General features: G+C 40.6%; 1 protein-coding gene across 10 annotated transcripts in view; it reads right to left on the reverse strand.

Moving 5' to 3' along the window:
* The window catches only part of gramd1bb (GRAM domain containing 1Bb), a 127172-nt gene that overhangs the window by 62646 nt on the left and 46723 nt on the right, over positions 1-17803 (reverse strand). For 8 of the 10 annotated variants that reach the window (XM_084351298.1, XM_084351300.1, XM_084351292.1 and 5 more), the window contains exons 2-3: positions 10443-11657; positions 2706-2795 (exon numbers count right to left, since the gene is read on the reverse strand). In XM_084351298.1, coding sequence (XP_084207424.1) covers positions 2706-2795; positions 10443-10852 — 500 coding nt within the window. In that variant the 5' untranslated portion in view covers positions 10853-11657. Of the gene's footprint in view, positions 1-741; positions 875-2705; positions 2796-10442; positions 11658-17803 lie in introns of those variants that run through there. The other 2 variants (XM_084351305.1, XM_084351293.1) reach the window with 2 other exon arrangements.

A 17803-nucleotide genomic window follows, 5' to 3' on the forward strand; every position in this document is an offset into this window, starting at 1 on the left:
TATTTTAGCTTATTATAAACTTCTATTTTTATCTTCTATTTATTTAATTAAATCCTACTTACCTATGTATCTTACTTCAATGTATCTTCTTTTATTGCCTTTTGTTTTTTCATTTCTTGTCTTATTGTCTTATGTATCACCATGTGCTTGAAATGTGCTACACAAATAAACTCGCTTTGCTTACAATGGGGATTCTCGCATGCATTTAATAGACAACCTCGAGTGAAATACTGCAATTGCACTGTGCTACATAAACATTACACAATACTATAAATTGACCCATTTAGGGCACAATGTGTGATCCCGGTTCACAACTCGCATTCATGTGCTGCGTCATCTTCACTGATGAGTCATATTACACTGTCTCAGCAAAGTCACATTGTGATATTACATAACCCTATCTGCAGTTATAGTGGGGGAGTTAAACTTAGTAGAAGCCTCCGATGCAAACACACAAAAATGACTGCAAATGAGCAAACTTGCCCTCACGTCTTCACTCCCTGAAGCACCGCAGATGCCCTGAAAATCTGGCAGAGGCAGCCAAAAAATCACAGCTAGTGGTACATATAAGCCTGCTGTTAATTCACCAGAAAACGCAGCTGCACATAGCACGGTGAGCAAACTGCAGCACACAAGACAAACAGAGAGATGCGGCGAGAGCAAAAAAAAACAAGCCTGGCGCACACGGAGGCGGCGAGACAGGTAGAGAGGCAGCGGTGCAAGAAATGCAGCTGTTTTTACCTGCAGAGGAGACATGACATTCCGTGCCCTCTAAAGCCGGCTACAGAACGCTGCTCTCCCTGCAGCTGCTGCAGACGCCCCTCACTAGCTATCACCAGCACAGCAAAGAGAAGAGCAGCGAGAAATCCCATAGGTTTGACAGATACCGCTTCCTAATTCGAGCGAGTGGAGACACCGAGCGAGGAGAGTGCGCGGGAGGGAGAGCCAGAGAGAGGAACATGGGGGAAGAGTGCAGGACGGAGAGAAAGAGTGGAGGTGTAGTGAACGGTAGACAGAGCAAAGAGAGCAAAGGCAGCTGAGTGGGTGCTTATTATGAGGCTAGACGAAGAGGATTCCTACACGTTTTCTGTTTCGGTTCCACTTTTATCAGAACGTTCAACATTTTTGGGATAAATTAGGTATCAGACCAGAGGACAGAACTCTACAATTCAAGGTCAATACCTTTGCCAAGAGCTGGACGGGGATAAAGTTGGCCGTGATTTGGTGTAAAAGCTGTCCTTGGTCCAACAATCAGTTTAAAGTTTTACAGTGATTTAGATCAGATGCTTCAGTCATTTCATACACCCTTTTAATTAGGACAAAATAACTTAATTTAACTTAATTTTCATGACTGCAAACTGTGGTAAAATCTAACATCTGCAAGCTTTTAGCTGCTAAACAGTATTAATCTAAGGACAATCTCTAAAAAAACACAAAAACAAAACTAATCATAGACCACAATCAGGACTGTATCTTTAAGATACTGTTAAATATTTGGACACTGACTTCTTTCATCCAATCTTTAAACTTCGACCCTAAAATGTAGGTTGTAGGACAAGCAAGAAGAATGAGCCCTGCACCAGTGCACGTATCTGCTCTTTATACTGTGAATTAGAACTATCTCAAGGCAAAATGAATACTGTATATATGAAAAGTTCTGTAATCCAGATAGCTCTACTTTCCTGATACATCCTCCTCCTAATCCCCCGGTAGGCAAGAAATCACTCGCTGAGTTTCCTTCTGGCTACATGACTTCACTGCAGGTATGAGGTATAAAACCGCATATCACATCCCAAGACACCAGGCGCACACACACACACACACACACACACACACACACACACACACACACACACACACATACGTGCTTAAAACAGACACCTACACACACCTACACAGCAGGTTCAATGACTGATTTTATGTTCAAGACCGTCACTGGTGCCCCGGTGACAACTGCAGCATATTCCAAGGGGATACAGAGATAATGATACTGCCTGTCTCTCAACTCAAGCTATAAGCTATAGGGGAGTAGAGGCTGTAGGAGTAGTTACACATACTATTAAATAGGCAGATACCTGGAAAAAGGACTGTTCATACTGACAAAAAGGCTTTTTTTGTAATATACCTTTTAAGTACAAGTACACAAACACCCTCTATGCTCTTCTGTCCTCATTAATGTCATGTCATTGCTTCATTTGCACAGAATAAGTCTCTTCCAAGACAATCATGTTAGCTGGCCGAAGGCTTGCATTTGAACAAAAAATGGAAAACAATTAAAAGCCGCCACAAACACACAGAGACGGGTTATGTAGCAAAGCTTTTGAGCACTAATATGAAGAGGAAGCGCCCTCTGGTGGAGAATGCATGCGAGACAGACTGACGTGGCCAGAAATTAGGCAATGTTTACATTTTGAGTTGATTATTCTTCCCAGTAGCATGAACCTAAACGTGACCTGGTAGACCAGACACAAAAACTGTCTGGTGTGTGTCCTGACTTGAACCCATTGTAACAAAGCTATAAAAAATAATTTACAGTTTTAACTTTACTGTGTATCTCCAACATTCAGTGCCTGAGCAGTCATTTAATCATCAGCCTCAAGTCACATTTTCATTAATTCTTTGAATCTCTCTTCTGAGAATGAGGCCCAATCAGAGATGACACACACATGCACACATACAAACAACAACATACACATGTTGCTCACCTCTCCTCTCGGATTAATGGAGTCAGGAAGCGAGTGTTGTCATCTTCGTGGCTGCTCTGCAGGCTGCTTTGCTGACTGCTCTGCTGGCTGCTGCATGGCAAGAAAGAGATGTGAGGCTGTCAATCATTACGGCACGGTTGGTTGATGGTGCATATCATCTTGTGTTATCCAAGGCAAAGGTTAATGTGTGAAATCTCATGAGTCAGGGTTTTTAGCTCATCTATTAGTTACTTTGTAAACTGCCATGAAATATTTGCCCCTGCACACAAGAAACACTAGGACACAAACGTGCATGGCATAGACCTCCTTGTATAAACTGAACGATTAATGTTTTACTAATGTAACATTTTAGAGGGACCTGCAGGGAAATGTCACAGTGTCCGTCATAAATGTTTTGTTGCTTGGCCAAACATTAGCAATTCAACATCCTGCATCAAATATACACAGCAACAATGAAAGATATATGGCAACTGCCAATATGTACAGTATATGGCATATTGGTCCGCATAGTGGCAGAAGTCCTGTCCTGTACATGCAGATATCAAGTGATAACACTAGAGGGGGCTACATGACATGGGCTATGCAAGAGATAAGGCTTCTGATAATACATAAGAGGGTTACAGGAGTATCAATGAATCATTACATCAATAAAGAACGCATGTTTAAGAGGTCTCTGACTGTAATTACCGCACAAAAAACGATGCAAGTTCAAGTTTATGTTTAGATTATTGTTAACTTGTTACTTTAAGATGCACACGATTGAGATTACATTGTTTTTCAGTGAATAATTTCCCTTTTTTGGATTCTCCTGTCATTCCAGCAACACTTGCCAGGATGAAGCCGGTCTGTTGGGAAAGTTTCTTCATTAATTCCCCCTCTAACTCCACAGGGTGCTCTAATCCTATTCCACCAGTAGCAATGCTTTACTCGAGGCTGGAGGGGACGCTTTAATGTATGGAAAAAGCCGATTTTTGAGAGTTGAGATAATTTTGGTGCACTAAAGATGCTCTCTGAGAATAGTTTGCTACAGTAGACATTATGCAACCACTTAACCTTGTGTCGAGCATTGAAATGCTATTTTTTCTGAAAAGAGGCGAAATTATCTATTCAATATCTATTTATCTTTACCCACTTAAACTAATTAATACTGGAAACAAATGATCTCAGCTGCTTGGCAAATGTATTATGCTTTTAAAAATAGAGAGAAATATAGCTGCACTAAGGTTGAAAAATGTTATATTTCAATAAAAAAAAAGACCTAAGAAGTAAGAATTTAAGTCCAGCGTACGTGCCATTCCTACATTTAAGCAGCTGTGATGGATCCATATTAAAATGATACTGTACATGTGTGCTGACTCAGGACAGAGATAAGATTAATGCTCTTTAAAAGACTCCGCACTGAATATTATCAGGGGACTCATTTAGAATTTGCTGACTTTTCACCATCACATAACAGCTCACGTCGGGTGAAAAAAGATCGTTTTTTTGTGGGATATCAGTTCAGCTCCACTCCCTCATATCTCAGCTCCAGTCTCCTCTGCAGCAGGTGCGTCGTGTCTGCAAGCTGTTCTCTCAGAGGGAAGACACGTGTGCTGTACAAGCAGATGTGTTTGTTTCGAGTTTATGCAAGTGTTATTACTCGCGTCCCCGTCTTTTAGAGCGTGTTCGTTCGAAATCAAGAGGACAAAAAGTTGACATGTGCCCTCACCGAATTATTCATCACTCATAAACAATTGATATGCCCTTTGAATATGATAGCAAGGAGGCGGAACAAAACACGTTCAATTTCATGTGGAGTTGCCGTGACAACAATCTACAGTGCCCAGTTAAACCCCCACAAATCAAACAGCATTTGCATATGTTTAAGCATCACATTATCTTCTAGTCACAGACTTCTAGTCTTTAAACACTGATAGTTTGCAAAGACGCTTTTTCATTCTATTGTAGGCCATGGAGGAAGTTAAATTGCTAGTTCTCAGCTGACAAGTTATTGAAGCTACTTTTCATCATCTTACTGCTTCTGCGATGAAACAATTTGAAGAACTTGCAGACTTATTAGCATTTCTTCTGATGGTAACTGCGCGCAGTTGTGTGTCTGAAATATTTAAATGTTTGGGCGAGGTGGAAGCAGTGAAGCCTGGTGAAAGATACTGCACCACTTCCTCAAAATAGCCCTGCTCTTATCAGCCTGCTGAACAGCAGATTCCACTGTGTCTGCAAGCTTCCACTGTTCCCAATCTTACACACAAACGTTGACAATCCACACATCCAATACACACAGAATGTGAGCGACACATGATAAAACAATGCAACATCGAGGACCAAGCTCCACTTTAGGTCAGAGCAGATTCAAATCAAAATCAAAAATATTCTCATGATTTTACACCCAATCAGAAAAGTTTAAACCAATAACTACATTTCATGAAGTATTTCAGATAATCTCTCCATCAGCTGAATTAGCCTGATTTTACAACAATTGATTTCTGACCACCTTTAATCATTGCTGTATATCTTCATGCATCTTATGCACTGCAGAATAAAAAAAACAGTTAAAAGCTTCATAAAATGCGTTTGAATACTTACAGTAATTGTACTGTTGCCATGAGCAGAACACCATGTGAAGAGTGTTCACACTGCACGATGAAAATAATGACAAGCTGTAGTTGACGCAACATTTTTTTTTAACCAAAACACTCGAGGAAAAAAACAAACCCAGACGGTCAAAGTGCTGTGCAGCCATGAGTGTTATCCTTGCTGGAGGTAAAGGTCCAGCATCTGTGAAGCTGGCAGAAATGCTGCAGCTAGAAACAATGTAATCATTACACTGGCTTGACACACACCACTGTGTGACTGTTTAAGATTCAGTCACACAGTCAAAACGTTGCTACATGTGCTACTTTTGTCAGACTATAATCAATTATCACATCTAAGTCAGACTTAAACTGACACACATACATACATACATAGGATTATTCAGTAAGTGTGTCTTGCTTTGAGTTGATATTTAAATAAAATGGTTTAATATTGATGGTATATAGTCCAGGCACAATCACCACAGGCAGCAGTGGAACAAACTGCATACGTTAGTCAATAACCTACATACACTCTTCATGTACTAGTACTTGAGTCAATTGTGTTTTCAGATTTAAAATTCAAACCATGATTCATAAAAAATAAAATGAAAATCTGAAAAGTGGTTTTCAAAAGTTCTTCTCCTTAAAGATTAAAATAAATTCCTGTTTTGTAGAACAAGGCATTTATACTGTATGAGACACTAGTGGGTCGACATTGATGCAGTGTCACTTAGATTTTGCCTGTTCCACTACGTACAGCTGTTTGACATGTGCACTTACTGTAAGAACACATTGCAGGTTATGGTGAGTAAAATAAGTATTATTTGAACATACCTTAGCAAAACCATGTAGTTAAAGAAAAGATACATGTCATCAATTAGTCACTGGTGCCAAATAAGGGAAATTAAAAGTGAGCTCACCTTATAAACCAAGCCAGAACTCTTTGTGCAGTCATGGAGTCAGACCTCATTTTACCTATTGTAATGGTAATCTTTGTATTTTAAAGTCTAAAGCCAGACAGCTGTAGCTGCAGTTCAGTCCTCACTTAAGCCAGTATATGCGTCATCAGTGCTTGTTGAATGGTTTAAAAGGATATGAAACCCCCTCACACCACTCTAATTTGACGTCAGAATGGTTGGAGGGAGCTGCAGCCGTCAATTTCTAGGAACTTTCCGAAACGGACAATCTGACACTCACACCCACTTCCCATTGTGATTGGTCACCAGGTGAGGTGTTTATCTAGCTCACTTTACAACTATTTCTATCACTGCTCACATGATCAACCAAGTCCAACATTATAAATGCTTTTCAGGAGAAACTGCCTGACAATGTGAATCGTTATTCCCATAATTTCAATGTTTGCCACCATGTCGCCCTTCTCTGTGACTCGGGGTGGGAATCACAGTAACTCACTATAACATACAATTCACAACATGTTGTACATTCGGGATACATTCTGTGATGACCAATACATCGCAAGACAATCATCTGACAATACATACCAATATCTGTCTAACTGAAGAATACAAAATACCCTTAAAAAGGCAAAGTGCAGAAATTATGCATTTATCCACTGCACTGTGGTGTCAGTTTCATAGAATCTGACATGAACTGAGATGAAACAATGTATCTAGAGTGCAGACAGTCTTAGCTTAGTGCCTCTTTATCACACACTGACTGCAACCTGTCCATGCCCACATGTGCTATCATGCAAAATAACTTTAAAAAGGCAAAAAGCCAAACTGCCAGAAAGCAGAACAGTTCTGGAGTTACAATGTTTGTAGGATGGAAAAACCACGGCTCACTACAATCTTTTCAATCTGCGTAAATTAAGTTAACACAAGTTTAGACCACAAAGAGTTATGAAGTAGCTTTTCTGGGAAGTCCAGCTGTCAGAAGAATCCGTTTAAATCACCTGCATGTTCTGATAAAAATATTGTTATTTGGCGCCAGTGTATCGATAATTGTATTCCAAGTATTGATATTTTGTCCTACCCATCTATGACAGTTGGCTTTTCACCTTGCTTGCTATAAATACCTTTGATTTTTTGAAGTACTTAGTTCTGTATGAGTGTAACCCGGCCCTCTGTCAAGAAAGTGAAACACATCATCCAAATTTTCAGATCTTTGGAGAACGCCTTGTCCTGGGCACCAGTAAGACAATCAGCAGCCTTGTCTCTAACTCTATTAAGTTGGGTAAAACTTTTCTGATGATTCTGCCCTTTATGAAATTAAACTGGGTGTGTTGACGTAGACAGTAGCTGCACTATATTTCTTACTCCCCTGTTTATTCTGCTGCATAACATTTTAGCTTCTTATAGCATTTATTATTGTGACAAGCACCTTGAACTGTTGTTGAAAGTCTGTTTATTAATAAATGTGCCTTGCTTTGCATTGCTGCAGGTGTAGCTATATTAGAGCAACATGAGCTGAATCTTATGTACTATATCATCAGTGAGAGTCTTCCTTATGCTCACAAATGACCATGCTCCATACTCTGCACGGCTATAACACCAGAACCAATGTGCACTCATGGTGCTATTGTGAAACAGGTTGTCAAAAACTACGTACATCAATAAAAAATAAAGACACCCAAGGCTGTAATAATAAACAGATGTGAGCAACAGTGCTGACATTAATCAGAACATAGCTATACGCAAGGATGCATAACAAGGAGAATTTGTCATGTAAAGTTGTACACCATGTACAACTCAAATGAAGATAAACATATAGATCTGGATTATTTATGTCACTCTTACGCTGCTTTAAGCCTGTAGAATTTTTATATACCACACGCAGCTAGTAGCAAGCAGCAGCTTGAGGCGGAGTCATGTCATCTTAACGCCGCAGCGTGGTATTAAGCTGAGGAGCTCTTGTTAGAACAGTCCACATTACACCCTGAGCGGGAGCCGAGCTTTACTTATGATGTGCTGGATAATGACAGTATTTCACACTCAGGGATGCTGTCGGGGTTATGCACTCGTGCCTCTGGAGAGATGGTGTCTTCCACTCAGACAAAGATAACACACTGATGGAGTGTGTAATGAACCTGTTCCTGGCAGCCATCTGTTACCAGTGATAACTCATAGGATGCAGCAATGACAGAGGAGAAATAACTACCAGATACTCAATTTGTCATCTCTAAGAACTGCACTTGTCCAATAATGACCAAAAATGACAAAAGTGGGGCACATTGGACCCATTTTCCCGTGACTAATTAGAGTACAATGAATCAAGCAAAAGATCAAACTGAAATTGATAACTGTATGAATTCTGCAAAAGGAAAAAATCGCTCAAGTTGACAATATTTTCATAACAGCAACTCAGTGAAGGCTCTAAGCTCAGCACATAATCTTATGGCACCAGAGAGTGCTCCAGACTCTCAGGTAAAATTACAATCTAGACTTCATTTATTACTGCAACGCAAACACACGCACGCTCATAAAGTAAACTATTAAAAACCTTTTAAAAAGCTTTATCCAACACGAGTCGTATAACTGAACGTAGTTCATCCGTGATCCGTATGGATGCTGCACATGGTTTGGCACGCATGTGAACCGCGGATTAATTGCAAAATTTGAAAGACATGATTTTAGAATGAAGTTTGGTTATGCAGTCGGGAACTGAGGTTATTTTAGCATTAATAGTTCACATAAATTGAGCCGACCTATCTTCTAATAATGAACTTTGTAAAAAGCATGAATATATATAGGAATTATGTCAAAAACAATCTCTCTGCTTGTAGTAAAAGGTTGCGTATGCACCAACAGCTTATAAAATCTATGCAGCTGGTCTGCTTCATTAAAGCAATATAATTAGTTTACAGTCACATTGAACAAACTACCAAAAAAGCAAAATAAAAAGTCTGGAGATTCAGTGAGGTAAATGTCAGGATATGACATCTCCTGCCAAGAGGTGGGGTCGTTTGTCCACTTTAATATAACAACTGAGTATTGAATAATTCATATATTTTGAGATTTTCAGAGTTTTGTGATCCTTTGCACCCCTCTATAAAACCAGAACCTTATTTTGGCATACTCATTAAGTTATCTTTGTAATACATTGGTCCCTCTACATAAGTAGCTCATAGAACCATAAATGAAGTTGATCAAGTCTGTGAGATTTTGTAAATTTTCATCAGCTTTGTAGGGCTTCATTGAAATCTTTAGTACAGTACATCCAGTTACAATACTTTTGTTCTGTGTCACATTCGGCCTAACCTTAATTCAGACTGACAACTGAAAATTTTGCATAACTAGGATGAATAAAAATGCAGGCCAAAAGGTATTTGGAAACCTTTTGTCCTGCATTTTTATTAACCTTCAATCTTACTGAAACTGTTTGAATACTTTAAATGGGCTGATTAACTTTACTGACCCCATGACCTTTCCTCTAGTATCACCACACATACTGTATCTTTGATGCCAGTTTATCTCACAACAATGCATCCAAAAGGATGAAAAGTATTGATTTTGTAAACCCCTTGACCTTTCCTCTAGTACTGCTGTCAGGCTGACCTTTGCGTTTTAAATGTCCGTACGGTATCTCCTGAGCGCTTAGTTTTAAACACAACATTGAGTGTACATGAATGCTCCCAAGAGGAAGCAACAAGTTCACTTTCTTGACTCAAAATCAATGAAAGCATCAGGATGAATCAGCTTTAATTTAAAAAAAAAAAACCAACTACTTAGACGGTCTTTTCATTTCAGATCTACGTTCAGCTTTCTTAAAAGTGGTGCCATGCGTCATTTGGGGTTTTCTACACGGATGTTGTTTTTCAGGACTATATTCAAGTGAGTGTACAGTAGGTAGTCCGACACATGCTACAACACAAGACTGGAAGAAAATACAGGGGAATGCATCACATCCAGATGAATTACTGACAGAATTACTCTTCCCCTAATCAGATCACTGTTGAGTCACAAAGTAATAAGACTGAAGAGTACTTTGTTGTTGAAGCATTCATATACAAGAAGGGGAGACATTTTCGTTTCTCAGTGGCCAATGTTGAACAGGCATTAAACGATCTACTACCCCTCTTTCAGTTAGTGATACAACACATTAGTGCAGGTAGCAGGAGCCTTGAAGCAGTATGAAGGTATTAGGGAAGATGTGGGGAGAAGAGGGGAATGGGGAGAGGTGATTCGGGAGGGCCCATACCAACCTGCTGTCACTGGCTTGCTCCTTCTTCTCTCTGACCTTCAGCCACTTCCTCAACAGGAAACGCTTGCGACGCGGCGAGGCGCTGGGCGTGGAGCATCTCGACCAGGAAGAGACGGCATCTTCGTCGCTGGATGGCGTGATCTCAATGGAGGGCAGCTGGAGGTACTCCTTGGAGCTGGAGCGTGATCGTGCCGTGACGTGGCCCACAGTCAGCCGCCCCTTTTCCATCTCCCTCTCGCTGGGCACGTTCCTCATGCGCCGCATCTTGAAGCGCTTGCGTCGGAGCGTCGGGGTTGAGGAGCTGGATCGCATGGAGCCATCTGACACGACGTTGCTTCCTCCGTCTGAGTACGCTGGGGCATCGTTTGGAACGCTTACCTGGAGTGAAGGGGGTCTAAGAGTGTCACTCATGGTCCTGACTACCTTTCTAAAGTTAAAATGCAACCCTCAAAGTGTCTTTTTGTGAGATCCTTGGTTACAAGAATTGAAAATTCTCCAGTTCTGCAGCTTAAAGAGCTGTTAGATAAAGTTGAGGTTCAGTGCTAAACAGATGAGGCACAATATAGAGTTCTTGACAATCTTTGGTGGACCTTAAACAGCCCGCTCAGTTCTCCTTGTTTATTTAAGAGTCGCCTCCATGTGCCAGCCAATGGACTGAAAGGCTAGCTTAGAAGTCCTGATAGCAGGTATCTTGGGGCTGACCAAGTCCTTGTGCTGCTCCTCAGCTGCTGGTTGATATGTATCAGTTCAGTGGCTGGCTGACAGACTGTGAAGAGCAGTCTTGTGGCAGTAAACTCAGTCTCTCAGGCTGGGGAGGAGAGGGCTGGATTAGATAACAAAGGGGGCTTCTGTTCTGAGAGCAGCAGATGAAACATGTATAAGGCCTGACGGGGAGTGTAACACAACTCCTTTGCTGGTCCTCCCCAGGGACAGGCAGGCCAAATTACACACACCCGCACTTACACATTGGCTCTGCTACTGTCTAAGCTGCCAAAGCTGTTACCTTAGCTGCTGTTGCTAATGCTAAAGAGGAAGGCACCAACTGTCAGCCCTTGAATATTGATGCTGATGTTGTGAAAAGGCTTGGAGGTCGTTTGTTGTCACTTTACGCCCATTTTGAAGTTGCTGCAGCAGAAGAAGACGCCTTCGGCCCAGGTTGTGCGCAGAAGTCCGTCTTGCACCAGTCAGTGTGTCGCTGTCTCCACGCGGTTAATGCCTACAGGTTAAAGGGAGGTGATAGGATTGCGAGGTACAGGCAAGGCTGAGGGTGATGATGACCAAGTAAAGCAGCCAAACAACCACACAGGCAGATAATCAGAAAGGTAGGCGTGTACATGAACACACACACACAGGCAGATACCACGATAACCAATCACAGGAAACAGGCAGAACCTCTGATGGGATTCACAAACACACTTACATGACCAAAGTCTGATCTACTAAACATACAGTGCCTATTCACCACCATTCACCAGCCCAGGTTAATCAACGCCTTAAACCTTTTTTCCCTCAAAATTACATTAAAAGTATCACAGACCCTTGAATGTTTTATCAATGTCCACAAACAAAATCAGAGATAACCTCTACTGAGTACTGCCTCAGTACACAATAGTTATCCATGTGGTGGATAACTGCTTTGTGGGTTAATACCGAAGTGAGGAAGACTTACAAAGAACCCTCTCACCAAATGTCTGACCTTGACTAAGGGGCCGATGTGCTGACTGCCTGTTTAATGATACACCCTTGAGTTTTGCTGAATGCGGGCCAACACTGTCAGTTTTGCAGGTGCAACTGTCAAGCAAACAGAGCAGAGAAATAAAGCTACAGTATGATGGGAGTACAGGAGAAAAACCATCACAAAGCAAGCTGTCAGGGTTGAGTGGGAGCCTTCTGGGAAACCCAGATCAAAAATAACGCAGACAAAAAGTCAATACTAAGCACAACCATCTGCGTTCTTCTCAGCCTGCGACATTAGCATCACTAGAATAATTGCTGTGCACATATGGCTTCCTCAGCTGGGCGTCTATGAGGTGAGAAAAAAAAAAGCAGGGGGAGCTGTTATGTGCAGACTGAGAGAGAAGAGAGAGCATGCAGTGTTTGCAAAGAAATTTTCACAACTCAGTAGTACCATTTATTGCTGCTAATACCACTACTACTGAGAATATATGAACCTATTTTCCAATTGAATTAATCTACTAAAACTCACAGCAAAGCATAGTAGAGATTACGTTCTGGCCTAAAGGTTTAGAGGAAGCAACATCTCTGCTGTATAAGCTGGCATTTATTTAGAAGATCAGAAATGTGGAGAGGGCTAGTAGTGTAATCAATATGAAATCTGAATGAATAGGCTCTTTAATGTAAATATTAGCTTTGTTGCTGCTCTCACGCACAGAGGAACAAGGACCATGCAGTAATCTAGCCCGGAGGAAGTGAAAGCATGAAAAGCCTTTTCTTAAATGGGACAAAGTGAGAAAAGGCTTGATCTTATCCAGGATGATCAAGGAGACTTAATAGAAGAGGGATTTGACAACAGCAACAGGGAAGAAAATGTAAGGCCAAAACAAAAAGCACTCCACAGGGGGCTTTATGAAGGAGCAGCCAAGCAGCTTAAGTGATTATAAAACTCATATCTTCCATCCTGAAACTTGGACTTTAAAAATAGATATCAAGAACTGCTGCGATATAATAAGGCAAAGCTAACTTTCATCACTTTCTGTGTTCAGGAGAAATTAATTGGGACTTAGGGTTGCCGCAGTGACGTCATTTTCCCACCAATTAAAAAGCTTGTGACAGCACTGGTACACAGTCTTTATACAAGAGAAGACAAGAACATTTCATGCAGCTTCAGCTTCACATTAAAAGCATTTCACTGGAGAAACACGAGTTGAATTTTACTATTGAAGTAGGCTAGTGACGGGAAATACGTTGTTGTCATTTCAGGCATCTGTTGACAGCGGATACATTTTAAATACGTCTGGGAGTGGTTTTATTCAGTCTGTGGAAGTAATGGTACATGGAGGAGATCTAAGATGATGAGCTGCAGGCAACAAGCTGCACACAACTTCTCAGTGAGGTAACCAACTCCTTTTTCCTCATTAACATTATCAGGTTTCCTATTTGCATTGGGCCTAAATCCAAAATATCGCCAAATAGGCGCTTTTGCTTTTTGCTTTCATGACAAATCTTCCACCATCGTCTTGTCAGTTAACTGTCCTTACTCTTGTCCTGTTACAAATTAAATGTGACTCCTGCTACTCTGTGCTTTGACTCTACTTCTCTGCACCAAGTCCACTGTCCGACTATGTATCGATTTTTTTAAAAAGCAAAACAACAGTTGGGGCTGGCAGCAAGTAATGTCATCTGAGCCACTCATTTTAGTCTCTAATAAAATTCAACATTTAACCATCAACAGACTGATACTCTTCGTGTCAAAGTTGAGATGAGCCAACGACGACAATTTAATTAATCAATTTATTTGATAACTTTAGTTATTACTGTAGCTACTTTGCAGTTTCAGATTATTCAGTGCTGATAGGTTATTATTTGTGAGGTGTAACAATCAGATAGCGATGTGGGCGGGATGGTGAGTGAGACTATAGAGTGGCGACCACAGACAGAGAACGGATGCTGCATCAGGGCCAGAGAAGTGCATTCTACTCAATTCATTTTATCTGCAGGCAGACAAAAAAATACCAATACCAATTGTCGGAAAAATGCTGAATATTGACCCCGGAAAATCTGCCAGGATGATAGTGAGTCGTCTATCCCTTGCAACTATCCTCAGTGTACTAATGAATTTTAATGTATTGTTAACAAATACTGTGTGTTTCAGTGGGAACATTACTGCAGAACAAGATTAATAATCAATCGTTGAGTCATGCAAGTGAAGGTTTTCAAATGAAAACCAAAGGATGTCTATTTAAAGAGAAAGATGTTAACCGTTAAAACCACACCGACCCACTGCATCACTCTGTTCATCAGTGTGGCCTGATCAGTTGAATCAAAGGCTGCTTTGAGGTCAACAAGTCCCAACACAGAACACTGACTGTAGCCATCAGAATATCAGCAGGGACACGGAGCACTATGCACATGACTGAGACTAGCTTGGCTCATTTTAGAACTTGCATGGAGACATTTTTAATAACTTTGAACACAAAGGCAACTTGGAGATTTGCCTATATTTATCCAAGACACAGTAATAACCATATACTGGCTTGAAATAGAGTCAGACTAGCGATAACGGGAAGAGTATCCCTTTCCCACCACTTCAAACATTGTTATCAGTGTAATAGAGATAGCCCATCAAATCCCTTTCGATTTTGTCAGCATGGATTCGTTCACAAATATTTGACTTAAAGCTATTGAACTGTTTAAAGGTCAATGCTAAAAGGCAGGAATACTGTGTGCTTCAGTGTGCAAATTCCTGTTCTTTGTGAATGAAACTCTTTCTGCTTATTTAAACTTCTTGCACTTTATTGCAGGACCGAAACACAATTTAGTGTTTTTAAATGACAGAAATGAGAAAGTTTAACACCCAAAACTTCGAGGCCTTAATAAAAGTTAATAGATGTTGGACCTGATCTGCGTTTTGTACACTGCATTCTGTTACTAAACAAAGAAGGCTCATAAAGATTTGATCAACTGTTAGACACTGAGCTTTAACAACCCAACAATTAACTACATACACAAAATGAAAGAGTTATCAGAACCCAACATTTCTATTTAAATCATGTATTTTCTAACAAAACAATCTATTTTCTCTTACTTGTAATGTCCTTGGCATTACACATGATTAAATTAGAATAGATTAATATAGATAATAATGAACTATTAATTTATTCCACTTGCATTATTAAATAATCATGATCTCATTGTTTAATATTTATTATGGTAGGTGTTCTCAAATGCATTGCTGAAGATGACAACATTATTTATGCATGTTCCATCACAGCATTGTTTATGTTTGTATAAACAAGTGCAAGGTAGACCTTGGCAAATGCACACGCGCGCACGCGCGCGCACGCACACACACACACACACACACACACACACACACACACACACACGCAGAGTGTGGAAGTGGGGGAACATCATGCATTAACCATGGCCAGACAACGTTTCTAGTTACAGTTTCACACGTTCTAGCAGCCTCAGGTCGTAATCTGGCATCGCCGGGCTCAACTCAGGTGAACAGCTGATGTCATGGTTAAGCAAGCGGACATGGGTGAGAATGTAGTTAAAGACTGTGGTTTCAAGGCCCATGCCATGATTCCGTGTGTTGATACTTTTACAGAAAGAGTGTTAGAAAAGAGAAACAGCATGAATCTGTGAAACACTGCTCTCTAGCTGGAGAGCATGTTGATACACCTGTGCAGTGTAAGTACACTGTCACAATATTAAAAAATAAAGTGCACAGCGGGACGGACCCTAATGGTCTAGCCATCTTGTGTCTCAGCGCCTTGTGCACTTTGCCATGCATACGTTAGTGGAGTCAACAGATGGACCTACCACAGAGAGGCTTTGCTGTTACAGCTGAGACAGAGAGCACAGTTTTCCATCACCGTGATGGCTTCACAGCACAGAACAACCATGGGATTGCTTGCCTTTCACGCGTCATTACTGACCATCAGAGTTCAGCTCTATTGTTCCCTGCTTCTCTATTCTTAGCACTGTGTCCCTATCAGCACAATGTCAAAGACCGTGGGCAGATTACATAGGAATGCTAATGCTGATTAAACTAACACTCATGAAAATACATGCTGCATAAAGTGCTGTGATTACTCAGATGGATTCTTTACAAGGACACAAGACATAGAGCATCTTAGGACTGGGAAATCTCTGACATGGTGGATAAAGTATGAAATGAACTAGAACAATGAACAGGCTGCTGGAACAATCCTTACTAATCCTGTACATATCTAAAAAAGTAAAAATCTACCTGATATAGGGGTTCCATGAAACTAAAGCGCAATGATTACAATGTGACTGATCACAGCTGTGATAGTGAATGCAATTTGAGAGTACATATGTTGTCACTTATTCTCTCTTCTCCCTGGTAAGTAAAAGTATTTTGACACCATTTGCAGAGATCAGAAGAAGGTAATGGACAGAGAGCTGCTGGAAGGCTGAATCAGAGATTTAGCATTGGTATCTCTGCAGCAGACATCTATGACCAATGCTACAAAAAGCAAACGACAGGAAGTGCCAAAGGGTATGGAAGTATGTCCTCTCTGTGCACTCAAGAGTAAAACTTTTTATACCAACCCTAGCAGTTTTTAAATGTGTGTATAACGGTCGCATTAAAGCTACGACAAAGGAACTTTTATTCTTTCTTGGTTCTGGCGGCCCCTGTGGACAAAAGCGGTATGAACACCAATGCCGTGTGTCTAAAGATCTTTACATGGCGCTGAATTCGTTTTGGAAACAAGTGAAAGAAAAACGAATACATTTTTATTATAATTCTTTTTTTTAAACAGAGCTGTTTGCATGTATAGTGAGGATGGTGAAAGAAAATAGTCTGTGATCAGTTTGAGAGGCTTTAGACTGGCTCTGTAAACCCTCTATTACCAGATAATCTGTGCCGAACAGCATGTTTTGAAAGGGGCACTGCACTAGTTCTGTCAACACATTATTATGTGTTTTATGGTGATTATGATACTTGGAGAAAATAAACAACACATGCAAGAAAGAATGTAAGAGTGAAATTTGATGCATTTAATGTGGGACCCTTTCATCTAACAAAAGTGCTGTTTTAAAAAAGAATGAACAAAAGACAAAAGAGATGAATTAGGTGAAATAGTGTTTTCACATGAAATATTTATACTCTGCGTCTGACTGATGTCTTTCTCAAAGGCATGATGCTATTGATGTGCCGGGATGTGTCATCCATACAAAACAACCCGCTCCCCAAACAAAAATTCATCAGTGAGCAATTACTCATTCACGAAGGAGTGCATCACGCAACAAAACACGGTTGCAGTGTGTTATTACTAGGGAGCTAGTAGGGTGACGGAAGAATATTACATACACTGTGAGGCTATGATTAGATTTTACACCCTGCTCACGTAACAGGCTTCACCCCATCTTACCTCTTCCCTTTCCTGTGCTAATCTACTGTATATCTTACTGGAGCTCCAGTCACATTGGGATCTGATTGCACACCAACTCGCTGTAAAGAGTGAAGGAACACATTGTACTGCGAATGACTGCATTCAAAACAGACTACTCTCTTTCTTAATGGAGCCCAAATATGCTTTCACCAGCCATTTAACTGTGAAATGGCTTCAATGTACTGTAAGTATAAATACAGTCATAATAGTCATGTACTACTTACATTAACACAACAAAGCTACAAGGTGCACT

The sequence above is a fragment of the Pagrus pagrus genome (assembly GCF_965226575.1).
Source record: "Pagrus pagrus genome assembly, chromosome: 4".
Classification (NCBI taxonomy): domain Eukaryota; kingdom Metazoa; phylum Chordata; class Actinopteri; order Spariformes; family Sparidae; genus Pagrus; species Pagrus pagrus.